The sequence below is a fragment of the Propithecus coquereli genome, unplaced genomic scaffold, assembly GCF_000956105.1.
Source record: "Propithecus coquereli isolate 6110/MARCELLA unplaced genomic scaffold, Pcoq_1.0 Scaffold7, whole genome shotgun sequence".
Classification (NCBI taxonomy): Eukaryota; Metazoa; Chordata; class Mammalia; order Primates; family Indriidae; genus Propithecus; species Propithecus coquereli.
In genome coordinates this window covers 6,923,211-6,951,075 of record NW_012153062.1, presented here as the reverse complement: position 1 = coordinate 6,951,075, position 27,865 = coordinate 6,923,211, and the positions used below count along the sequence as shown (strand labels likewise).

The window sequence follows — 27,865 nt, the reverse complement described above, 5'->3', positions numbered from 1 at the left end:
CAAAGATGCATAGTCTACTGTGACAGAAGTTCTTGTTTTGTTTTTAGTAATCACTAACTTTTTTTGAATGTTTACTATATGTTGAGCACTTCTTTAAGTGCTTTTTCTTTATTTTGTCCTCCAGTTCTGACTTCAAACTTATGCAGTAGGTGCTATTGTTAACCCTATGTTTTCAGATGAGAGAGATGAGGATTAGAGAGCTGATAAATGAACTTTTCCATTAATCTGGGAGGAAATGCCCCTCTCATTTCATTATAGGGGAAGTTCATCTCACCTGCTCACTACAGAGATGTCGTGGATGAACGTTCTATTGTCAAACTCTGTGGTTATCCTTTATGTCAGAAGAGGCTGGGAATTGTAAGTAACTCCTTTTTTTAAAAAGATATACGGGTGTTTATTTATTTTGTTTAGCAAAATACTTTGTAGTAAGATAAAAAATGAAACCTGAGGTCATTAACTAATGACATGAGTTGGCCAAAGGTATGATGTAATTGACTTAATCTCATAAAGTTCATGTTTATTACTTGAATTCTTTAGTAAAGTGTACTTTCTTTTCCTTAGGTACCAAAACAGAAATATAAAATTTCTACCAAAACCAATAAAGTCTATGATATTACTGAAAGAAAGGTAAGTTTAAAAGCTATTTTCAATGTGGCAATAAATCTTTAATGATACATAGGATTCTAAGAATAGTTGTTTAAAATCTTACCTGTTAGAAAGAAAATAGCCATGTTAAAAATTTGGGTGTTTTTTGGTAAATATTTCAATCACCATATTAAAAAGTTCTTCGCTTAAGCTTTAGTTAAGACTTGAACGTTCAAAAATTGAAAATGCATATTGGCACAAATCTAGGGAAGTAAATCATGGAACAGAATAGAGAGCCAGTAACAGACTCACCACATATGTGGACACCTTATAAATGACAATGGGAGTATTGTAGATAAGTGGAGAAAGGATGGAATTTTCAATAAATTGTACTGGCAGAATTATTTATCCAGATGGAAAAAAATGAATATTGACCCCTGTCTCGGTCTGCATACAAAGATCGATTTTAGGTAGTTTAAAGACCTAAATGTAAAAGATAAACTTTTTTGAAGACAATATGGGAGAATATAAACTTGGGGTAGAGAGACTTCCTTAAATAAGATAGAAAATTACAGCCTACAGAGGAAAAACTGATAAATTTTTCTACATTAAAATGTAAAACTTTTATTCATCTGAAGTTTCTAAAAAAGAGTGAAAAGCTAAGCCATAAATCATAAGAAGTTATATTCCCCACATGTAACTGACCACAGATTCATATCTAGAATATATAATCTATAAGAAAAACACAAAGAGAAAATTTTACACAAGGAATTTGAATGGCTAATGAACATATGAAAAAATAATGTAATCAGGTAAGTAGCAAATAAAAACACAATTGAGTTACATTTTCATAGCCCCCAAAGTAGCAAAATTATAAAAATCTGACAATATTAGTAACTCTTTATGCTGCTGGTGGGAATAAAAATTGGTACCACCTTTTTGAGAAACTGGCATCTCATAAAGTCAATTTTGCCCATTCTTTATGACCAAGTATATCTATTTCTTGGTATATACTCTAAAGAAATTCTTACCCATGTTCACCAGTATATATGTATAAGAATGCTTATAGCTGTATAAACAGAATGTGCTATATACATACATAATATACAATGGAATATTATTTAGCCTTATAAAATGAAAATTCTGACACATACTACAAGATGGGTGAACCTTGAAGACATTGTGCTAAGTGAAATATGCCAGCACAAATGGATAAATAACTGTGTGATTCCACTTATATGAGATACCTAAAGTAGTCAAATTCATAGATACAGAAAGTAGAATGATCACTAACGGAGGTGGGGATGGGGAGTTATTGTTTGATGGTATTGTTTTATAAGGTGAAAAGAGTTATAAAGTTGAATGGCAGTGATGGTTGCACAACAGTGTGAAAGTAATTAATGCCACTGAACTATATACTTGAAAATGGTTAAGGTGATAACTTTTATGTATATTTTACCACAATTTTAAAAAAATTAATTGTAAAAGAAATGTTCATAGTAACATTTCTGTAGTGATAAAAAATTAGAAACTCAATTGTCAATAATCAGTAAAGTATAATGTACTAACACAATGGAATGTAATACACAAAACAAGATACAACATGAATGAATCTTAAAAAACATAATGTTCAACAAAAGACAAGAATATATTAAAATGTTATTCCATTTAGATAAAGTTTAAAAATAAGCAAAACTGGATGATATGTTCTATAAGGCTAAAGAAAAGCCAGGGAATAATTAATCCCAAATACATGGTAGAGCTTACCTCGGGGAAGTGGAGGGCGATGCAGTTGGTGAGGGGCACATAGAGGCCTTCAAAGGTACTGTACCTGATTTCTTACCTTGAGTGGTAGATTAGTAGGTTTTCATTTATTATTTGAACTATACATTTATGTTTTATACTCTCTTTTGTATATAGGTTATTTCACAATAAGAAAAAAATAAACTAGTTTTAAAATGTTCTTTTCAGTCTTTTTGCAGCAATTTTTGTTATCAAGCATCTAAGTTTTTTGAAGCACAAATTCCAAAAACTCCAGTGTGGGTTCGAGAAGAAGAGAGGTAATTTAAATCATTTATGTATACATATTTGTTTATATATTCTAATAATTTCTTTCTGCTTTTTGAGATAGGCTGAGAATAGGTCTAGTTTTCTGTAGAATGTTGGCATTTTACACATTTTAATTGCAGAGAAATGGTTATGTTTTAAGCATAGCTGTTAAGGATTTTACACTTAAAATCAGCAAATTCATACATACAAATGTTATTTGTTTGCTGTTTTAGCTTTAATCACAAAACCAGAACTTTGATCTACTATGCCTCTTATGTCTATGAATCCTGATAATATAATAAACCTGGAGTAAGAATGTTAAATTTTTTCAGAGGATACGGGGTCTTGGGATCCTAGTAAACTCACTTTGCTATGAGGAAACTATGTACTAAGGTTGAAAAGTTCAGGTTACTAATTCATTTTATCTTTATTAAAATCAGTACAATATTTTATAAATTTATAAATTTAAAGCCAATTAAAAAGTCTTTTTTTTTTTTTTTTGCAAAAAAAGGTTTATAGGCATTCCTGGAGTTTTGCCTCTTGGGAAATACTTAAACACTTCCAACGTTACTGTATGCTAAAGTTGAGAAAATGTATTGAGGGTGAAGTGACATAATAACATAACAAAGATAACAAAAATTATTGTCAAGGTAATTAAACATTGTCTAGAAATTCCAAAGGCTTAATGAGATAATAAATAATTCATGTTTAAAAGAGAATATTATAACAACACAAAGCAATGCTATTTATAGGATAGAATGTATGCTAAATAAATGTAATGACTTAAACACAATGAGATGCAGGTTAAATAAAGATCTTCGCCTCAAAAAAACAAACAAAAAAAACCTCTTAAAGTCTTAGACAAAGGTGATATGACACCACCCTTAATTCAGGTAACAACAGTTGTATTGATGATAGTACCTTTGATGGCAGACATCTCTGCCTGCCAATCCAATCCTGTGTGGTTTAGAATATATAAAACATACTACCCTATGGCCTTTGTTAATTGAATTAAACATAATGACTAAATTGTTCATCATTTCACCACCAGCCTGTCAGCTTTCTTGCTTAGAGGATAAAAGATTGTGGCATTGTCCAAGGTGACTGGGAAGCTAAGAGCACCTTTTTACTTATCACTCTCTTTTCCTCCTTTTTAAATATTTCTTTCAGCAGAGCTGCCCATTGCTGCCTCCACCCTCTGACGGCAACATGTTCCATTCCCCACTACCACCAGTGTTTCCCAGATTATCCTTAACTTTGATTCCAAAGATATTTACTTTTTAAATTTAACTCTGTGCCATTCTCATATCTACTTCAACCGCTTCAAAACCATTTACCAATCCACCTTTCCTGCCATCTCTGTTTTCTTCAAACATAGTTATTGGTACTTCCTTTAGCTAATTTAAGGTTAGAGTTCTTCCCCCTAACGTTTTCAGAAAATTTTATCATCCTGTATTCAGAATGCCTACTTTTTCCTAGAACTTGAAGCTCTGTCACTTTATATTTGTGGTTCTTGAAATTCTACCTTATCTCACTAAAAAAGAAAGATCAAAATGGCCTTTCTTTCTCTAATCTAAACTAATGAACTTAATTTACATTCAGAGTGTGCAGTATGTGTTTAGTATCTGGCAGGCTACACGTACGTGTACATGTACACACACACACACACACACACACATATACACATATAAAACCTAACCTGTGAGTTTAACAGTCATTGGGATGGCAGAACAAATACATGAGTGAAACAATTTTGTACAGACTTTAATGGGAATCTGTAATGTAAATTAGCAAGGCTAGGACATTACATAATGAGAAACTGTAAGCAAAAGTGAAAAAGTAAATTCATGGGAATGGGTCAAGGTATTGAACATTGGCCCACTTGAAATAAAGGGTATATGGTGGGACAAAATATGATAGGCAAGTAACAGGGGGCTGGGCTAAGTTTGGTATATACTCAAGTACTGAGGAGCCATCTAACATTTTTTGAGCAGAACTAAATCTGGTATTGGTGTACAAAATGAATTAAAGAAGAAAGAAGCATAATTAAAGAGCTGAAAGGGTCCTTAGATTTAATCCAACCCCTTCATTAAAGAAGTTCAGAAAGATTAAGTGTATTTCTAAAGCTAGTGATAGATTCTAAATGAGACCAGGATTCTATTCATCATATTCCACTTGATTAGAAGAAACCAGTGAGTAACCTATAAATATACATTTGTCCCATTGTATAGTGTAACTAGAGCCCTTAATTATGTATAACACTTGTAAGTTTATAACCATATCAATATCTTTTATATCTGGATGAATCAATGTTACTTTAATTTCTAAATTCTCAGGGACAGGGATTGTGCCAGTATTATTTAATCCACTAGAGGTCACTGTTTTTTCAAAGAGATTGATTTTTTTTTAATGTGTGCTAAGGCTCAGAATTCTAGAATTTGGTACTTTAAAAAGTTTGTCTACCTATTATACATTTAAGCTCTACAGAAATGTGATATTTTAAAGAAAGTGTGTTCACGTATGGTATGGAGTACAACATTCAGAACCGATCTTTATTTTTTTTTGATTTTTCTTTTTTCAGGACAGGGTCTTTATCTGTTACCTGGGCTAGAGTGCAGTAGTGTCATCATAGCTCACTGCAACCTCAAACTCCTGGGCTCAAGCAATCCACCTGCCTCAGCCTCCCAAGTAGCTGGGACTATAGGCGTGCGTCACTGTGCCTAGCTAACTCATCTTCTTTTAAAGGGGAGAAAATGGCTTCTTTAAATTGGCAGCATTTAATGCAGACATATTTTTATTAGCTTATAGTAACTCATAATAAATAATAAATTGCATCATAATAGTAATTTTAATAATTTTGAAATAAGAATAAATTTTAAAATCCAGTCAAAGAATTAGATATCTTATTGCAATGACTTCTAAACTTTTTGACCATTATAATAAATGCATTTTTACATTATGATCCAGTATATACATGTAACTGATACAAAAGTTTTATGAAAAAATACTTATCATCACTATATGAAATGCCTTTGATATTTTCTACTCTTTTGCTTTTTTAAAATGCTGGCAGCCACTCACATAATTGATTAGTCCTGATTGCAGTTTGAAGAGCACAGTTTTGTTGGCTCCAGCTCAGGTTTTTAGTTGTTTTACTATAGGAAAGTCACTTCTCAACACTAGGTCTCAGCTTCCTCGTTTGTAAAAGGAGAAAATTGCATTTAACCTTAGTTCCCTTTAGTTCTAATGTTTTACACTTCTAAGTCAATTGTGTCTTTAGTCACTGCTACTATAGTGAAAGTTTTCTAGATAAGGAAATGCCTTTTTTATAAAAATGGTGAAAATTAAAATTATCAGCATAAGACTAAAGAAACACTACCTTGTAGGAAACTTTGCCTCATTTAAGAATTTAGAATAGAGTTACTGACTTTACTAATTTCAGCTCTTTAGTCTGTAAAGATGGAAGGCTGATAAAGGATTGGATCAAAGTTTTTAAATTTTAAAGAACAGCCAGGGATGTTTTAGAGTTATGTCCTGAATAATTTGAACCTGACATCTTTGATACCATGATCTTACATACTATTTGGAAAGAGAATATTGAATTTGACCCAGTTTGGTCTTTCTTACATTATTGTGAAAGCTAGTACAGGCATATTTTGGAGATATTGCAGGTCTGGTTCCAGACCACCGCAATAAAGCTGTTATCACAACAAAGTGAGTCACATGAATTTTTTGGTTTCCCAATGCATATAAAAGTTATGTTTACACTATACTATGGTCCGTTAAGTGTGTAGTAGCATTATGTCTAAAAAAAAAAACAATGTACATACTTTAACCTAAAATTATTTTGCTGTTAAAAAATGCTAACAATAATCTGAGCCTTCGGTGAGTTGTAATCTTTTTGCTGGTGGAGGGTCTTCCCTCAGTGTTGATGGGGGTGATGGTTGCTGAAGGTCAGGTTGGCTGTGGCAATTTCTTGAAATAAGACAGCAAAGAAGTTTGCTGCATTGATTGACTCTTCCTTTCATGAAAGATTTCTCTGTATCAAATGCTGTTTGATAGCTTGTTATCCATGGTAGACCTTCTTTCAGAATTGGAGTCAGTCCTCTTAAACCCTCCCACTGCTTTATCAACTAAGTTTATGGAGTATTCTAAATCCTTTGTTGCCATTTCAACAATGTTCACAGCATCTTCACCAGGAGTAGATTCCATCTCAAGAAACAACTTTCTTTGTTCATTCATAAGAAGCAACTCCTCATCCATTCCAATTTTATCATGCGATTGTAGCAATCCAGTCACATCTTCAAGTTCCACTTTTGTTTCTAATTGTCTTGCTATTTCCACCATATCTGCAGTGACTTTTTCCACTGATGTCCTGAACCTCTCAAAGCCATTCATGAGGTTGAGAATCAACTTCTTCCAAACTTCCGTTAATACTGTCATTTTGACCTCTTCTCATGAATCACAAATGTTCTTAATGGTATCTAGAATAGTAAGTGAATCCTTTCCAGAAGGATTTCAATTTACTTTGCCCAAATCCATCAGAGGAATCACTGTGGCAACTATGGTCTTACAAAATGTATGTCTTAAATAATAAGACTTGAAAATCGAAATGACTCCTTGATTCATGGGCTCTAGAATGGATGTTGTGTTAGCAGGCATAAAACAACATTAATCTCCTTGTATATCTCCATCAGAGCTCTTGGGCAACTAGGTGCATTGTCAATGAGCAGTAATATTTTGAAAGGAATCTTGTTTTTTGAGCAATAGGTCTCAACAGTGGGCTTAAAATATTTAATAAACCATGCTATAAACAGATGTGCTGTCATCCAGGCTTTGTTGTTCCATTTATGGAGCACAGGCAGAGTAGATTTAGTATAATTCTTAAGGGCCCTAGGATTTTCAGAATGGAAAATGAGCTCCGGTTTCAATTTAAAGTGACCAGCTGCATTAGCCCCTAACAAGAGGGTCAGGCTGTCCTTTGAAGTTTTGAAGCCAGGCATTGGCTTCTCTCTGGCTATGAAAGCCCTAGATGGCATCTTCTTCCAACATAAGACTTCTTTTTCTACATTAAAAATCTGTTGTTTAGTGTAGCCACCTTCGTCAGTGATCTTAGCTAGATCTTCTGGGATAACTTGCTATAGCTTCTGTAATACATATCAGCACTTGCAGCTTCAGCTTGCACTTTCACATTATGGAGATGGCTTCTTTCCCTAACCGTCATGAACTAACCTCTGCTAGCTTCAGAGTTTTCTTCTGCAGCTTCCTCACCTCTGTCAGCCTTTGCAGAATTGAAGAGAGTTGAGGCCTTGCTCTGGATTAGTCTTTGGCTTTAGGAAACATTGTGGCTGGTTTGACCTTCCATCCAGAACGCTAAAACTTTCTCTATAACAGCAATATGGCTGTTACACTTTCTTATCATTCTTGTGTTCACAGAAGTAGCATTTTTAATTTCCTTCAAGAACTTTTCCTTTGTATTCACAACTTGGCTAACTGTTTTTGCAAAAGACCTAACCTTCAGCTATCTCTTTAGACATACCTTCCTCATTAAGCTTAATTATTTCTAGCTTTTAATTTAAAGTGAGAGATGTGTGACTTTTCTTTCACTTGAACACTTAGAGTCCATAATAGAGTTATTAACTGGCCTAATTTCAATATTGTTGTCTCTCAGGAAATAAGAAGGCCCAAGGAAAGGGAGAGAGATGGGGGAACAGCCAGTTGGTGGAGAAGTCAGAACACACAACATGTATCAATTATTTGCCATCTTATTTAGGCTTGGTTCATGGCACCCAAAACAATTCCAACAGAACGTCAAAGATCACCAATCACAGATCACCATAACAGATATAATAATGAAAAAGTTTGAAATATTGTAAGTTATCAAAATGTGACACAGAAACACAAAGTAAGCACATTTTTTTAGAAAAATGGCACCAATAAACTTGCTCAACACAGTTGCCACAAACCTTCAATATGTAAAAAATACAGTATCTGAAAAGTACAATAAAGCGAAGCATAATAAAATGAGGTATGCCTGTATAAATTTATTTACCAGATTCTAAAATACTAAAATCTACTATCCCTTAAAATATAGGATATTACTTTATACCACAGAAGCTCACTACCTCATGGGTACAGATGGATTTAAGAAAGATTTAGACAAATTCATGAATTCTAGCTCCATGCTTTTTTCAAGGCTTTGGAGTCAGAAAGGGTCTTGAAGGTTTTCTAGTGCCTCATTTTTAAGGTAAGAAAAAAACATCTGGAGTGTACCCTTAATATGGAGAGTAGCAGTGCTTCTCACAAAATGTCTCCTGACACCCTTTTAAAGACAAAACATTGACCTAGAATGGTCTGGGTCATGACGCAGTATGATACTTCTCATGTTGTAAGTTAGAAATTTTCACCCACTTGGTGACCAGAGACAGACCACATACAGTTTTGTTACTCTGACACATTGTGCTCCTTTAGATAATCATATAGTTGTATGTATAAATCCTGTTTGCTTAAATGTAGGCTCTGACAAGTCTTTGAAGGAGGGAAGTTTTTTGAATTGTAACCTAAAATCAAATCTAAGAGGGAAAGACAAATACTGAAAATCAAATTATGATTTTAAAGATCATATTGAGGTGAATGGTTAATGCTGACTGAGCTAAAAGCGCCATCATGTGGTCCAGAGTAGGGGATTTTCACACATTGCTTCTTGGCAATAAACATAGAATCTCAGAGGTGCGGAAGCCAAAAACCTCTGCCGAACAATTATAACCTCTTCCTGAACAGCCACTTCTGTTGCTTGGTATACAGAATAAAAGGTTTCTGAAACAGGTTTTAACATGTCTCAAAATAATATTTGAAAAATTTCCACCACAGAGGGGAATCGTAGCCTGTTGTTCTGTTGTTTTATTTATAATATATACATTCTAAGTGACATATATATACACACACACGCGTATATGTACATACATCCACAATATTTAGGGCATAAGTCATTTCTAGTTTTAGATTCACTTTGCTAAAATTAAAATTAATCATCTAATTTATGCCTTAGTGAAAATACAATGAAAATATTTATGAAGAATCTTAAAGATATTCTTTAGGATGGTTACTGATTTTTGTTTTTTAAATTGAGCTTTTAGGAACTATCTCCAGGGCAACATAAATTGTGAAGAAAGGCATAGAACATACTTAGCTCAAACAGAAATGGCACTTTTAACAAAGAATTTGAATTTCATCTAAGAAAGGATAGAAAAGAAACAATGTACCTTGGTGCTCATTCTTTCTGAAATAGCACACAGCAAAAACAAACTGAAGTTTTATATTGAACCTTTCACCTAATACCTCAGTAAACTCAAATCTAGTTTATTTTAATGTCAGGTACTCTTCTTCATTTTATAGATTATGAATCAGGGAGGATATTTAAGGTCACTCATAAAACAGTTATCATCTAGAAACAGTGTTGAGTATAGTTCTCAGAAAAATTAAAGGAGAGGAAAATAGTTTGTAAAGTACATTGGGTTCATATGAGAGGGATTAAGCAAAGGTGGTGTCCTTACAACTTTTTGGGGGTCTTTATTCTAACGTTAATTAGAGGCAGCATGACATGGAAAGAGCTTGGACTTGGAAATCAGGCCCAAGTTCAAATCCTAGGTTTATTACTTGTTAGCTGTGTGATCTTAAGAAGTCACTTAACCTCTCAAAATTTTGGTTTCCTCATTTATAAAAATAAAGTTGTAAATTGTGTGAGTATTAAATAATGTCTAAAGCCACCTAGCACATAGTTTGGGGAGATGAAAAGTGCTGAAGATGGATGGCGATGATAGTTCCACAGTATAAATGTACTTAATGTTACTGCACTATACACCTAAAAACGTATATTTTTATGTTATTTTACCACAATTAAAAAAAACCCACCTAGCATATAGTAGGCACTTACTATATGCTAATTTTCCTCTTGCCTTCTTTAGAGATTGAATTTTCTCTTAATTCTCAAAAAAGATCAAGTTTTGTAGATGGGGATATCTCATAAAACTATCTTAAATTGTATTCATGGTTTACAATAATGTTTACATTTTGATTACCCCTTGATTCAGCCGCACTTGGACCTCGTTCTTATTTGGAACTATTCTGCCTCCAAGCTCTTGAAATAAGAGCTTCCCATCTCTGACCACAACCTTTATCTCATCTACAGCTATCACTCCTGAGTCTGGTTTGTCACCTCATTTTGACCTCCTGTCTTTATCCCAGCTCTATTCTTCTGAGTTAGCAGAGCCTTATACATTTGTTTTCTTGTGCTCTACATCAGCAATTACAGTGTCCTCTCAAACAATCCCAAATTCTTTTCCCCTTAACCTTTTGCTATGTGCACCTTCCCAAGCTCCAGTCATACTTTTGTTTCTGTGCTTAGGTTGCTGAACTTTATTGGGGAAAGTTCTCAAATAAGACGATTGGCACAAATCTGTCTCGTTTAATTCAGTCCTCACGGCATCCCTGGGGAAATACTATATTACCCATAGCAGTATAGTGACTCACCCAATGACAGTTGGTTAGGTATATAGATTTGGGATTTGAACACAAGCCTACATTCTTTGTATTCCTTTGGCCCTGTTCTCTGCTGTGTGCTCACATTTTTTTTTTGTTTTTTATTTACTATTTGATACATTCAGACCTTTTCTGCTCTCCTTAAACCCTGACTCTGACCCCCAACAAATAGTAGATAATTAAACCTACTTTACTGAAACAATTGAGGGCATCCAGCAGAATCTCCTTCAACATTATTTTCTACATATGCACTCTGACTTCTCTGCCTCCTCTTTGCTAATATAGTACCCTCCTCTATGTTACTGATTCTGTTCTCTCTCCAGGGCCTTGCTTTATAATTTAGTCCTATTCTTCCTCCTTAAAGATATCCTTTCATACTGATTCTTTTCCCTCTACTTTAAAAAAGAAAAAAACTGAAAAATGTGCATTAGATTTAGCAGTTGTATGGTAATTGGTGATCTTAGCAAAAGCCATTTCAGGGGAGTAATTGGTACAGATTCCAGGAGGCAGAGAGTTAATAACAGGAGATATGGAATTGAAAATGATGAGTACAAACTTCTCTAAAGAGGGCTTATAATGAAATGGGGAAGGGCTGTGTAATTGAAGGACAGGTTTTTTTTTTTTTTATTTTAAAGGGATAGAGTAGGTTTAAGCCTGATTAGATGCTTAAAAAAAGAAAAAGGAGAGGTTTGTGGAGTAACACCCCAGTATGGGGTTCATGGGATTAGCCTCAAATGCCTTTGTATACAAACTTTATCTATCTTTATAAGCCTAGCTGAAATGATTCCTCTCTGAAACTTTTCTTGATTGTCTCAGCAGGAAGTTTTTCTTTCTTCTCTGATTTCCTGTAGTATCTCTTATATCTCTCATGGTATTTAACACCTACTCTCTTGAATTCTTTGATCAACAATGTAATTATTAGGAGCCATACAGTCTGGTTGTGATCCTGGCTTCACCACTTACTAGCTGTGTGATTTGGGCAAATTATTTATTCTCTCTGTACTCAATTTTGTTATCTATAACATGGGATGACAGTAGTAGCTATATCATTGTGATGAGGATTGATATTTGTAAAGCTCTTAGAACATGCATTTTTCTCCTACTAAATTATATGGTCCTTAAGAAGAGGAATTTATTCTTTGTATTACTTAACATTCCCAACAGTCCATACATACAATAGTTCAGAATTTGATTTTTGGAGGAATTTGTTAAATGATGGAATATATTCTTCATTTGTTAGTGAGCCATTGGGTGTAAGACTCAAATTGAAAATTACTGTATTTGTGCATATATTCTTCCCTATAGTGATACTCAGACCCTAATGTAGGACCAAATGCCAGACAGCTAGCTACATGGTGCTGAATCTTGATAATTTTAGCCAGTGAAGACTTGGGCAAGGATATGGGATAGGAAGAGTGAGAGAATTGGAAGTAGAAAGAGGAGGAAGTAGTCAACAGGCAATGAAACACTCTATTGTAAACATTAGCATATTATTTAAGCCAGAAAAGCCCTTAATGGGAGTTATAAATATTCCCTGGAATAGTCAAGTGTAATCACCATCGAAGTAGTATCGTTTGTCTTCTTTGAGCAACACCAAACCAAGGTAGCTTCTGTGACTAGAATTTTAGTGAATGGAAAGCAGTAGGGTAAACAGGATAATAGGAATGCTTGCGAAAGGATCTACCTAGACTGGCTAAGGGACAAAGGAAGAAGAAAAACTAAATTTCTACTTTCAGGCGACTCTCTGCCTATTGACTTATTTTGTCTTTTCTCTCTAAATTTTTTATTGTTAGTGTTGGGGATTTCTGAACTGCAAGAGAATCTCTAGAGTAGGGATGGCAAATATTGGTTTCATCCTGTGAGTGCCTGATATGTGGTACTGAGAAGGAATTTAATGAAAAAGAATGCCTTGATCAGTTAGTAGTGTTTCCCATAACTAAGGAGAGGATTGGCCTGAGAGCCTATTCCCTGCAGTGTCTCCTATGCTTGGGACTGAACAAAAAATTAATGTGTTATCTGGGCAATAGTTACACACTTGATGCTGTAATGTTTAATTATATAGAAAACTACTTGGAACACTGACATTTTTGACTGGCAGCCTTTAAACGTCATAACTCAAATGAGTTCTGGTTACATCTGTCCATTTAGTTTGACTTTTTTATTGAAAGTTTTTTTTGCAATGTTGTGGCTTTCAGTGCTGCCCCATTTTGGCCTTTGAATGGGATTTATGTTCAGCGCCTTAGCTGTCTTTAGTGTGCACCTAGTTCCTTTTATTTCATATGTTCTGTAGTCTTTAGAAGGTCCTTTTGCTGAGTCACTTCAGAAATATTTTACAGTTTTTCCATCCTTATGGATTCATTTGCTATTATGTTTGTTCCTCTTTATACTTGGGTTTGTAAGAGCTTTTTCCTCCCCCTTTTTAATATCCATGATGGCCAAGTGTGATTTCTGATATTGCATAGCAAAATTTTTCCTGGAGTTAAATTCAACCACTTGATCTACGTAGTTCACATCCACTCTACAGTATAACTGCTTTCTCAGAAATTAAGGCAAAAAGTCTTATTGGCCATATAAAGAGAAATACAAGCTAGTTATAATCTCTGCCTTCAAGGAGCTTGTGGTCTAGTTGAGAAACCAGACTTAAACATACAAAGAATAAAACATTTAGGTAATAGTTCTAGTAGTAGGCCATGAAGGAATACATGATTAAATTATATTAATTGTACAGACTATGCAATTAATGACTCTGGAATTTAGAGAAGGGATTTACTAAAGTCCAGGTTAGTCGAGGAAAACTTTATTGGGCTGGCAGAATTAGAACTTAGCCCTGAAATATGAGTAAATTTTGAGTAAGAGAATTATCCAGATTTCTTTTTGATGAGTTTCACATTACTTTGTTGTTTAACTTTATTTCTTAACGAAAAAAATCTTTATGTGAACTATTCTCTTTTAATTATATTTTCTATTCCATGTAGTTTTAATAAACACTTGAAAGTGTTGGACATGTCAGTTGCCTTCAATTTTCTATTTCTGTTTTTGTTACAGGCATCCTGATTTTCAGCTGCTAAAGGAAGGACAAAGGTACGGTTGGATCAGTAGCACACTTACCTTCTAAATATTCATGTTAATAGAAATGTTAGGAGAGAACCAGGTGATACAAGCTCTTGGACTTCCTGTGCTCATGCATTATGTAAGTGTCCCATTCTAGCCCACACAGAGAAATATTTGACCTGTTCAGCTTTTTCTTTTGTGATGGTAAGATGACGTGTTTGATCTGTATGATTTATTGTACAGCTGTTCCTACTGAGGAAGTCTAATTGAACCTGTTGAAATATGACACAAACACAGCCTCCATTTCAGATACTGTACTTCTTTGTCACCTAGGTTGTGCCAATTACATTTGTTGAAAGGTTTTTATAGTCTTACAGGATTTCAAGACATTACCAGTTAATTGTTTGAAAAAGTGTCTAAAGCATTCGTATAAATTCCAAATTTTGATTTTTTTTCCCTAAATTCTCCTCATGGCATTGCTTGCCCAACCATGGCCATCTCTCAAAACACATCCTTTAACTCTCAGAATAAATGTTCTTGGTTGTTAGTCACTGCCTTAGTCACATGGAATTGAACATCAGTAAGAGATATTTATTTATTGATGTTTATCTTTAACTTATAGCTTCAAACTACTATAGAAAAATATAATTGCCTTAAAATTCCAAAAGTATGAAATATATGAAAGTTATATTCTAAAATTTTAAAAATTATACCTATTCCCATTCCTTCTAATCCAAGAGACCATCCAATGGTTACATAGGCTAGATTCTAACTAAAAAGTGGTATTTAATTCTGAACAGACTTGTCGTCTTTCCTCTATTCCCATCCACTGCCTTGCTTTCAACTTTTTTTCCCCCTAATTTTTATATTTTACATTTCACCCTAGCATGTTTCTTGACCCAAAATCCCCATCCGGATCTTTTATTAAAGTTCTGATATGTATGTTTGCTTGAGAGCAACTGCCCACCTATCCTTGTTTGTTTTAAGTTTGTACTGGCAAAGCTACTCTGCCTTCACTCTTTCATAATTCTTAATTTTATTCAAACCTAATCTGAAAATTGGAGAAAATAGTCAAAGGGATAACTTTTGTTTTTTATTGTTAGCATTCTAACTCTGGATTTTCAAATTTAAATATCTTTCATTGAAAAATGTTGATTTGCCAACTTTATTTTCTGCTGTGACTATCCTGTTTTTCATTCTGGTGTTTGCCTGTTCCGTTGCTGTGATTGTTTATATAACCTTTTTTTAAAAAAGTTCTGCTTTTGAAAAACTTCATTACCAGCCTCTCAAAAAAATATGTTACAAGAATTTTCTGTATGACAATCAACTTGAATTAGAAAATGTTTACCTGGCTTGCGCAGTTGCTCATACCTATAATCTTAGCACTTTGGGACGCTAAGGTGGGAGGATTGTTTGAGGCCAGGAGGAGTTCAAGATCAGCCTAGGCAACGTAGGAAGACCCTGTCTCTGTAAAAAATAACAAAAAATTTTTTAAAAAAGTGTGCCTGTTGTGGTGGTGCACACCTGTAGTCCCAACTACTCAGGAAGCTGAGGCATGAGGATCACTTGAGCTCAGGAGTTTGGGGTTGCTGTGAGCTGTGATGGAGCCACTGTACCCTACTTCAGGCAGCAGACTGAGACCCTGTCACAAAAAAAAAAAAAAAGGAAAATGAAAATGTTTGCCCATCTCTTATTATCTTTCAAATCTATACAAAGTTCCTATAATATATTTTTTTGAGAGGCCAGTAATGAAGTTTCAAAAGCAGAACTTTTTTTTAAAAGGTTATATAAACAATCACAGAAACAGAACAGGCAAAAACCAAAATATTTCAGTAGGGTAGAGTTAGCAAGTATTCTTTTTGCTGTACTCCTTTAACAATTTAAAAATAACTAGGGAGAAAAGACAAGGGAAGAAATAGAAATAAAACTACATCAAATATATATTAGATATAGAGAAATTATAGGAGTCTTCTGAAATTTATATATCAGAACCTATTGCCTAGGGATTAAAAATTTATACCTTGAAAGTTACAAAATGTAAATACTATGGGACACTTCACTTTCCTGTTTTTTTTTTATTTGTTATTTAGTTATTTTGTTTATCTTTTGTTCTACAGTGGCCATTCTGGAGAAGAAGTACAGTTATGCAGTAAAGCCATTAAAACATCAGATATTGACAATTCCAGCCATTTTGAAAAGCAGTGTGAATCTAGTTCTTCTAGCACTCATAGTGATAGTAGCAGTGATAATGAGCAAGACTTTGTTTCCTCCATTCTACCAGGAAACAGACCAGATTCAACAAGTATTAGGCCACAGCTGCACACAAAAAACATAATGAAAAAGAAAGTTAACTCCAAATACAAAGACAAAGAACAGACAGTAGTAGATGTCACCCAGCAGTTAGGCAATTGCAGATTAAACAGTCAGGAGAAAGCTTCTGCAGGTGAACTTCCTTTACAGAAAGTAAATACTCAGATTTCTTCAAACAGTACTCTGCCTGAGAGATTAAAAGCTTCTGAAAATTCTGAAAATAAATACAATAGGTCAGAAATAACTCTAGTAGGCATAAGTAAGAAAAGTGCTGAGCATTTTAAGAGAAAATTTGCGAAATCGAACCAAATATCTAGGTCAGTCTCTAGTTCAATGCAGGTGTGTCCTGAAGTTGCAAAGACAAACTTACTTAAAGTTTTGAAGGAGACTTTGATTGAATGGAAGACAGAAGAAACTTTGAGGTTTTTGTATGGCCAGAATTATGCTTCTGTATGTCTGAAACCCTCTTCAGCCTCTCTGATTAAAGAAGAACTTGATGAAGATGACATAAATTCTGACCCAGATAGTCATTCCCCTGCCTGGAGGGAACCTCAGAACAGCTTGGATGAGTCTTTACCTTTTAGGGGCTCAGATACAGCCATCAAACCATTGCCAAGTTATGAGAACTTGAAAAAAGAAACTGAAAAATTAAATCTAAGGATCAGGGAGTTTTATAGAGGACAATATGTTTTAAATGAAGACACCACCAAATCACAAGACTCAGAAGAGGTATGTCTTAATGATGAGTTTTCCCAGGCTGCTAACATTTGAAAAAACTCACCGTAGCAAAGCTTGGAGCAGGAAGAATACTAAAGAGATCATTGTTAAATTTTCAATGTAATAATTAGTCATTCTACCTTTTGGTTTACAGTGCTATCTCCACTATTTTACAAATAAGTTGAGGTTTGCTCCTGGTAAATTTTCATAAATGTGTAATATTTTTTTCTAATGTAAAAATAGCCTAAAAAGGTAGTACAAAGTTTTCTTTAAAACTCAACTTCATGTAATAAGTGGACTCTCTGAAGAGGCTCGTTTTTTTCTTTGTTTGTACATATTCTTTCAGATTTCTACATGGGATGTTTGTGTGTTTTTTAATGAGACTAAATACAAGAGAGTTGACTTAATAGATGCATAGTAAAACATATGGATAATATTTAGCAAGCATGCCCATTTAAAATATTGTAGATGAAAATAATATAGTTAAACGAGATTTGTTGGGAAATAATAAACAAAGAGAATGGAAAGCACATTCAGATAGACCTAGATTTAAGTATCTACTCTGTCATTTACTAGCTGTGTGAAAAGTTATTTTCTTGAGTCTATTGCTCATCTGTAAATGAAACTATTAATAGCTTCTCTTGTTCAACTGTTAGGAGTTTTAAAGATAATGTATGTAAAGCATTTGTCGCAGTATAATTGGGACTCAGTAAATAGTACTTATATGTAGAGACTAAAAATGTGTCACTGAGATTTAGGGAGGAGCTTTTATAATAGTATTTCTGCTACCCATTTTTGATTGATATGTACTGTCTGGGAAATGAAGTCATTTGACATGAAGAGGAGTGGGTAATAACCTTGTTTTTACCACAAAACTTTGATAGGAAAGATTTCTCTGTAAATTTTAAAAACACATTGGAGATTTAGAAATAGGGTATAGAAGTAGAAATATAGTAAAAATTTAGAAATTTCCTATATTTCTATAGAATATTGCCTGGTCCAGTACCATACTTGAAATCAGTTCAACTATATTATTAGGCACCATCTAAAACTTATATTAAGCTGGAAGCAGCATTGATATCTTGTCACTGAACTGCATAAACCTACCGTAAGACATCACTTACTTTATCTTTTTTGTGTTTATAAGCCTAAAAAAAAATCCCTGAAATTTATGACTTTTTATACATTTATGTTTTTCCAAAAATGCTGTATAACATTTTAAAACCTTTTCATTGAAGTATAACACAAATAGTGTACAATTCACCGAATATTCACATGTGAACACACTCATTGAAATCACTACCCAAGCCAGGAAATAGATCATTATGAGTAAACTAGAAACCCCATGCATGTCCCCTCCTAATCATTACCTCCTTCCAAAATTAATAACTATTATATTAGCATAGATTAGTTTTGCCAGTTTTTGAACAGTATACATTCTTTGGTGTCCAGTTTATTTCATGCAATATTTTTGAGTCGTGTGTTGCACATAGCTGTAGTTCATTCATTGCTGCACAGTTTTCCATTGTATTAAGTATACCACAATTTATGTCAGTGGGGCTATTAGGAATAATGCTATTACGAACTTGCTTGTATATGTCTCTCTGGTAATGTGCATGTGTTTCTGAAGAGTATCTAGGACTGGAATTGCTAGGGTGTTCATGTATGTAACTATACTGAATAATGCCAGTTTTCCAAAATGGTTATAGTAGTTTACAGTACTACAGTTTTCACTACTAGAGTATAAGAGTTTCCTTGACTCCAAATCCTCTCCATACCCTCCCTAGTACTTGATATTGTCAGTTTCAGCCATTCTGGTAGTATTGCTTTATAGTTATAATACATTTCTCTGATGATTAATGAATTGAGCACTGTTTCATTTGCTTATTGACCATTTCGACAGTCTCTTTTAAGTAGTACCTATTCAAATCTTTTTTCCATTTATATGTTAGAATATCAATTTTTTTCTTATTCATTTGTAGGAATTCGTCAGGATTCAAGCCCTTTTTCAGTTACATATATTGCAAATATTATCTTGTACTCTGAGACTTACTTGCCCTTTCAATCTCATTAATGGTGTCTTGCGTCTAGTTTATTAATTGTTCCCTTTAGTGACTTATTTAGGAAATCTTTGCTTAGTCCAGATTACTTATCTTCTAGAAACTTTGTTGTTTTTCCTTTCACATTTAGGTATATCGTTCATTTAAGATTGATTTTTGTTTATGATGAGAAGTATGGGCCAGATTTCATTGTTTTCCCATATGGATATCCAACTTACCCAGTACCATGTGTGGAAAAGATTTTCCTTTTCCCCACTGCTCTATGGTGTAAGCCTTGTCATAAATCAGATGTTTATAAATGTGTGGGTTAATTGTCTATCTGTTTCTAAACCAATACCATGCTATCTAATTATAGTAGCTTTATACAATCATGCCCTGCATAACAACATTTCAGTCAAGGATGGACCACCTATACAACAGTGGTCCCATAAGATTATAATATCATATTTTTACTGTACCTTTTCTGTGCAGATATATTTGGATATACAAATACTTACCGTTGTGTTACAGTTGCCTACAGTATTCAGTAAAGTTACATGCTGTACAAATTTGTAGCCAAGGAGAAATAGGCTGTACCATAGAGCCTAGGTGTGTACCAGGCTATACCATCTAGGTTTCTGTAAGTACACACTGTGCTGTTTGCACAGTGACAAAATCGCCTAATGACACATTTCTTAGAACATATCCCTATCATTAAATGACACGTAACTGTAGAGTTTTGATATCTGGTAGAATAGATCTCTCTTTTTAATTCTTGAAGATTTCCCTAGCCATTCCTCACTTTTTTTATCCTTATAAATTTTAGAATCAGTTTATCAAGCTCAAAAGGAAAAGGGGAAAAAAACAGCTGGGATTTTTATTGGGATTACATTTGATTGGTATGTAGATCAGTGTGGGGAGAATTGACATCTTTATAGTCTTCACCCTGTGAACACAATATATCCTTCCATTTATTTAAGTCAGTTTTAATATTGCTCAGTAATGTTTCATAGTTTTCTGTGTAGAGGCCTTAGTTAGACATGTTTCATTGCATTTATTCCAAGATATTTGGTCTTTATATGCTATTATAAGTGCTATCACTAAAAAAAGTTTTCTAACTGGCTTTTATACAGAAAGTCAATTTTTTGTATATTGACTTTATAGCATAATCTTGCCAAACGTAAATTATGAATCCTAATAATTTATAATCATTAAATTATTAACTCTAATAATTTATCTGTAGGTTCTTTTGGATTATCTACATGTATGGTCACATCTGAATGACAGTTTTGTTTTTTTACATTCCAATCCTTATTCCCAGTATTTCTTTTTTTTTGCCTTATTCCACTGGTTTGGATCTTCAGGACAATGAGCTTCCTTGTCTCATTCTCTCAGAAGAAAAGCTTTAAATACTTTACCATTAAGTATGATGTTTGTTGTAGAGTTTTTGCATATCCCCTTTATCTGATTATAGAAGTTTCCTTCTATTTCTAATTCACTAATAGTTATTGTCATGAATGGATATTAAATTTTCATTAAGTATTTTTCATGTGTTATATATATTTTTATTAGAACATTTATTTTTAATATTAAACCAAGCTTGCATTTTTATAATAAGCTTAACCTTATTGAGCTATGATAGCCTTTTTATATAATACTGGATTTGGTCTTTTAACATTTGCCTTAGAATTTTTGCACGTGATTTTCAGAGTGAGTGAGATTGGCCTATGAATTGGTCATGGTCCCATCATAAAACAGATGGTACAAATTAAGTGATTTGAGGAAAGTTTAATAAAAAGACTTATCTAAAGTGTGAAAGTGTGATCAGAGTAAGGAAACCAAAGGAATAATACAGTAGCAGTTTGGGAGCCCTCACCACACCTAGACCTGAAGGAAAAAGGCAGGAGTGGACCACAAGGTCTTATACCAAGGAAGTGCTGCACGTAGTGGACCAAGCAGGAATGCAGGGGGAATAATTTCTCCCACCTGTCTCTACTCCACAGTCCATTTCTTGTTTTCCATTAGCAAAACCCAGATCAAGAGAGCAGGAAAGCCCATTGATGCAGCCCATATAGATCAGTCTTCTGAAGTACAAAGGAGGGTGGAAAAGGGTATGTATAAAGTAAATCAAAATGAAGATATCTGGCATCACCTATAATTTTCCTTTCTTGTAATGTCCTTGTTAGGTTTTGGTTATGATCATTTAGTAAAACAACTTGGGAAATGTTCCCTCTTTTTCTGGAATAATTTGTGTAAAATTAATGTTATTTCTTTAAATGTTTAGAATATTACCCATTAAACTATCTTTCCCTATGATTTTCTTTGTAGGTAGTCAATTTTTTTAAAGTTTTTCTTATGGAAATTTTCAGAAACACACAGAGATAGAATAATACAGTGCCTTACTATACAAAGTGTGGTCCATGGAACCAGCAACATCAGCATCACCTGGGAGCTTGTTAGAAATGCAGACTCAGCCCCGCCCCAGAACTGCTGAATGAGAATCTGCTTTTTAACAAGATCCCCAGAAGATATGTATACGTATTAACATTTCAGAAACACTATTGGTGTTTCATTTGGTTTTTGATTTCTTTTGCTTTTGGTCTGCTCATTCCATCAGTCACTGAGATATGGGTTTAAATCTCTCACCATAATTATGGATTATTTCTCCTTTCAGTTCTGGGAATTTTAATAATTTGAGACCACGTTGTTGGGTACAAGTGTAAAATGTGTCTTCCTGGTAAATTGAAACTCATATCATTACGGAGTAACCTTTCTATTGATTTTTTTCTTGATAGTTTACTTTGCTGACACTAACATTCTTATATTAGTGTTGTCAGGGACTATCTTTTTACCTTATGTGGAGAATTTAATCCATTTACATTTATGTCATAAACTGGCACACAGTATTTGCATTTAAATCTACCATCTCTACTGTTGCTCCATGAATTAGTATTAAACGTGTTTTGGGACAGGATCTGTCTTAGGAGTTTTACAGAGCTTTGCCCTGAAGGCATAGGTGAATGTGCTGGTTTGCATTTCGAATGCTGTTACACTGGAAGGGCGTCTCTGAAAGGCAGTAGCGGCTGTATCCCACGAGGCGCCGCGTTTCTCAGACCTAAAGAATTGGATTTGCTTTGTAAAGCACAAGCGAATCTGTTAAAAACTATAGGCTGAGAGCTGACGATGGAGTGCCCTCCGGAACAAACAGCTTCCCGGAAAGGCCAGCTTCACAAAGGGCCAAAAGCAGAGCCTTTGTTTAAACTACTCTAGACTACCTGTCTCCATTCACAATAACCTAATAAACATGGAGCTTGCATATCTCTGTTTAACCCCTGTGTTTAAATGATAAACTTACCTTAGAATTTAGAAACTAACCTTTGAAAGACTTTGTAACCGTTTGCTCACATAAATAGAAATAGTTAAAGAATCTGTAGAAACTTTCTGTAAAAGCCTTTTGAAAATCTGTTAACCTGAGAGATACTACCTGTTGTTATGTAAATCTGTTACCCCTGACAATTGTTCACTATTTTCTATAAGTTACCATGTAAGACCTCATTGGGGGCTTTTTGAGACCAACGGAGAGGTCCGAGCCCCCTGAGCTCCCGCTTTGCCTATAATCTTTATAAACTTATAAAACTATATCTTTGTCTCAGTGTATTCTTTTATTTCTTCCATTTTCCATTTCTCTCTATTATTTTCTTATCCCTTGCAACTCTACCAAAGGGACCCGGTTTTTTGTGGGGAACACTGGCCACGATCCCCTCACTCTACCTTCTCTATGTCCCTCATGTTGTATTCCTTTTTCTTTCTTTTGCACTGAGTATCATTCCATTTTTTAACCTCTATTAGCATGTTTTTATATACTTTTACTGATCATTAGATGGTTACCCTAAAGGTTAAAACCTGAATCCTTGTCCTCTTAAAATCTAATATATGTTAATACTTTTATTGCTTCCTGGTCGGTTAGTACCTTAGAACCTTAAACTCCATTTATCCACTCTTGACTTATGTGCTATGGTTATTGGATATTTTTATTCTCTCTATAGTTAAAATCCTACAAGATTATATATAGCCAATACTCAGCTAGATTTATCAAGTTAATTACTCTTTCATTGTTTTTCATTCCTTCCTCTATCTCCATTCTTCCATCTAGGATCATTTGCCTTATGCCTAAAAAATATCCGTTATATCTCTTAGTGCCGATTTGCTGATGAATTTTCTCAGTTCTTGTTTGTCAGAAAATACTTTACTTTCACTTTTGAAAGATATTTTCCTGAATATTGAATTCTAGATTAGCAATTATTTTCTTTCGGCCCATTGAAAATATCATTCTATTGTCTTCTGGCTTCCATTTATTTCTCTTACTGCTATTCCTTTGAAAGTATTGTTTTCTTCCTCTAGCCACTTTTAAGATTTTTTTTTCTTTGTTTACCATCAGCTTTACAATACTTTGCCTAGGTATTACAATGTTTGTATTTATTCTTTTGGCTGTCATAATACTTGAATTTATGACTTGAATTTTTTTCATCAGTTTTGGAATATTCTCAGTTATCTCTTCAGATATTGCTACTGTCCCATATTTCCCTCTCCTCTTTATCTGGCACTCCAGTTACAGATATGTTACTCTTTTTTATTGTATCTTCTAGGTCTCCTAAACTATTTTTGTGCTTTAAATTATGTGTTGGTGGGGGGCGACTGCTTCATTTTGAATATTTTCCTATTCAGTGTTCTTTCTTCAATTATTTCTACTATGCTACTAAGTCTACCAATGAGTTGTTACATTTAAATACTGTATATTTCAGTTCTAGGATTTTCATTTGTTTCTTACAGGGTTTCCAGTTTCACCAAAATTTTCAACCTTGTCATTTTTCTTTGAATATATTAAACAGTTATTTTAAATAATGCTGATACTTCATTATCTGGATTCCCTGGGAGTTGATTTCTATAGGCTCATATTTCAGATTTTGATCATATTGCCTTGTTTTATTATTGTTTTATTACATGCCAGACATTGAATATTAAGTGTTACCAAGATAACTGGAGATCCAGCATAGTGTCATCTTCCTCTAGAATAGATTTATGTTTGTTTCTGACATTACTTGTAACTATCCCATCTCACCTTAATCTAATCACAGATTAAGATGATTTGAAGGTAAGGTTCAGTCCCTGTAGAGCCGGACTGCTTCCTATTCTTCCTTACTCCTAGAATGTGGTCTTTCCAAGTCCTGATCTCAAGCTTGGGAAGGGGTTGCCCATACCCCTGTTCCCTTCTTGGAATGCCCTAAACTCTTATCTTTTACTAGAAAAACTCTGCTCAAATCCTCAGTATCTAAATTGCCTCTTCTGGAATTAGTCAGTGCCCTATCTGGAATTACCTTTTTCAGGATCTCAGCTGGTAGTTCTTTATGGCCTTGTTAGCTCTCTTATGCCTTCAAACAAATGTGGTTTTTTTCCCAGCTTTTTTCAGTTCTCGGAGAGAAGGTTGATTTGAATTATCTTATCTACCATTTCTGGAAGCAGAACTCCTCATAATATATTATTTGCTAATTTTAATCTTTTAATCTCCTACATCTTTATAGCATTTAGCAGTTCACAAAATCTTTTGTGTACATTTGCCCATTTAATAAAGGAGGTATTACTATCCCTTATTATACAGATGAGAAAACTGTTCAAAGAGGGCAGATGACTCAAGCAAGTTCACATAAGCTGAATGACTGAGCTGATACTAAAATTTAAATCTTTTAATTCTAACATCTAGTTCTTTTCCTACTGTACCACAGGTATAAACTTTTATGTTTTAATGTTTATTGTTCCACTTATCAAAGAAAGAATGTAAATTTATGATTCTCTTTTGCTTTGTTGAAAAATGTCATTCAGCATGATCCCACCTTTCCACTGATAGATTCAAGTTCCCAGAACCAAATCAGAAAACGCATCGTACTTGAAAAATTGAGTAAAGTGTAAGTATGTAACTGCCATTCCAGTTTTGTACTATGTTTAAGTTAACTTGTGTTTATGAGTTCATAATTTATAAATGTTATCCTTGCATTTTGAACATTTTGAAAAATAATGTGAAAAGTTTAATTGGATTTCTTCACTTGAAAATTTATATTTTTAAGATATCCTATCCAGGAAATATTGAGTTTTGTACAGAAGACACAGAGGCACATCATAAAGAGGAAGGTTGAGATTCTGGGCATAGCAAACCAAACTACCTCACTCCCTCTTAATAATCCAGTGAAGTCAGGGGAAAAATATCAAAGCTAGACCCATTTAAATACTGATTTGTGGTAAATGTGTCACATCATTTTCACATGTGAACAAGGCGTTAAAAAGTTTTAAAAGTCTATTCACTTACTTGGCATACATATTCATAGAACCATTTCACACTTAGCAGCTTGAGTTTCTGTTCAGCCCAACTTTGCACTTTAGCTTTAAACTTCCCATGGTGGAAATTATTGTTCTTCTAATTAGCCTAGTCATCAATGACATTTAAAAAGTGCTATCTTGGTTATTCTTTTGAAAAGAGCTTGAAAGTATTTTTTCCAGAGGTATGAAGGCTGTCTTTTCAACCTGCATTTTCTTTTTTTAGCAGAAAACATGGAAAGGTTCTGTCAGTCATTGTTTAAGGTGTTATGAATATGGAGAAGCTTTAGTTTGTAGCAGTTTGAAAATAAAAACATTTTCTGAAAGGTATATCTTGAGCAGCTTAGGTATAAAATATTACTTGATATAATGGAAGATATAATTATTTTTACTTTAAAATACAGGTTGAGTATCCCTTATCTGAAATGCTTGGAGCCAGAATGGATTTTAGATTTTTTTCGGATTTTGGAATATTCGCATTTTACTTGCCAGTTAAGCATTCCTAATCTAAAAATCCAAAATCTGAACTCCAGAATCTGAAACTTTTTGAGCACTGACATGATATTCAAAGGAATTGTTCATTGTAGCATTTCAGATTTTGGATTTTTAGGTTAGGGATGCTCAACCAGTATATGCTTTTAAGCCCCATTTGAAATCCTCTTTGGTTGGCTTTGTATCTTGATTGGATTAAAAAGTGGATCAAGAGGAAGAACTAACTCCTCTAATTTTCACATTTTAAATGTTTAAAGTAATATTTATGAATGCCTGCTGTATGTTAGGTTCTTCATGTATAATAAATCTGTTAGTTTTGCCTTTTATTTGACCTTCATACTTGTACATTTGTTTCTATTAAATTAGTTTAGAAAACAGAGTGAATTGTCACCTATCTGATTCACAGGAGAAGAAGATACCAACCTTGACTTTAGCTACACAGGTTTTGAGGGTTGAGATGGATTATCTCTATTGGTATGTATTCAGTAGATAGGGATTTATGTGGAAATAGTTTTCTAGGCTTTTTAGCTATGAGAGTATACAGTTTGAATTTAAGACCATATAGACATATCATTGAAGCAATTCTGCTCCTTCCAGGTTTTGGCTGAAACAAAGGATACCAAAAGGAGCCCTGCTAGAAGACTAAATTATTCATATTAGCACAAGAACTAAATTTGAGAAAGAGTGGAATAACTTTTAAAAGGAAGCACAGGCCAGTCATGGTGGCTTATGCCTATAATCCCAATCCTTTGGGAGGCCACGGCAGTAGGATCACTTGAACCCAGGAGTTCAAGACCAGCCTGGGCAACAGAGCCAGACTCCTATCTCTACAAAAAAATTTAAAAATTAGCCAGATGTGGTGGCATTTACCTGTAGTACTAGCTAATTGGCTGAAGCAGAAGAATCACTTGAGCCCAGGAGTTCAAGGTTACAGTGAGCTATGATTGTGCCACTGCACTCCAGCCTGGGTAACAGAGTGAGACTCTGTCTCTAAAAGAAAAAAGAAAAAGGAGCACAAAGAACAGTGAAAACAAAACTAATATGGTGGCATGGGGCCTCTTTTTGTTTGTTTATGAAAGCTGATGAGGTTTTTTTCTATTATGAAAGTAAGACCTTTTTGGGTTTCTGATTTGAGCAAACCAATTGTAAAAAGACTTTTTTCCCCAGATAATCAGAAGAAATTTGCACTGGATATTAGATGATACTAAGGAATTGTTAATTTTGTTAGGTATGATAATTGTTCTATAAGAAAGTACCTTTGTATTTAGAGATACAAATGGAAATAGGGGTCAAATGACATGATATCAGGTTTATTTCAAAATATTACTGCAAAAAAAGGAAAAATGAAACAAATGTAGCAAAATATTGGAAGGTTGAATCTGGAAATGGATGTATGGGGTTATTACTATTCTTTCTATTTTGGAACATGTTTGAAACTTCCATAATAGGAAGCTTTAAAAAAAAATAACACATGCTTATTGCAGATTAGGCAGTAAAAAATAAGAAGGCAGTAAAAATCACCTATAATCCTACCACTCAACAATAACTATTATTAATATTTTGATCTTTATCCCTGACATATATATGATATATATGGGGTGTGTGTGTGTGTGTGTGTGTGTATAAATATATTCATTCCCTTTAGTTCTCTTTGTTATAGGATAAACCTAGAAGGAATGAAATATGTTTGATATGTAGTATGTATCATATACGATAAT

At 33.9% G+C, this 27,865-nt stretch overlaps 1 protein-coding gene across 1 annotated transcript in view; it reads left to right on the top strand.

Annotated features, from left to right (window-relative positions):
- Positions 1–27,865, top strand: part of RPAP2 (RNA polymerase II associated protein 2) — a 76,935-nt gene that overhangs the window by 7,072 nt on the left and 41,998 nt on the right. Inside the window, exons 4-9 of the mRNA XM_012661051.1 lie at positions 259–357; positions 562–627; positions 2,557–2,645; positions 14,218–14,253; positions 16,341–17,262; positions 25,167–25,249. Of these exons, the coding sequence (XP_012516505.1) occupies positions 259–357; positions 562–627; positions 2,557–2,645; positions 14,218–14,253; positions 16,341–17,262; positions 25,167–25,249 (1,295 nt within the window). The remainder of the gene's footprint in view (positions 1–258; positions 358–561; positions 628–2,556; positions 2,646–14,217; positions 14,254–16,340; positions 17,263–25,166; positions 25,250–27,865) is intronic.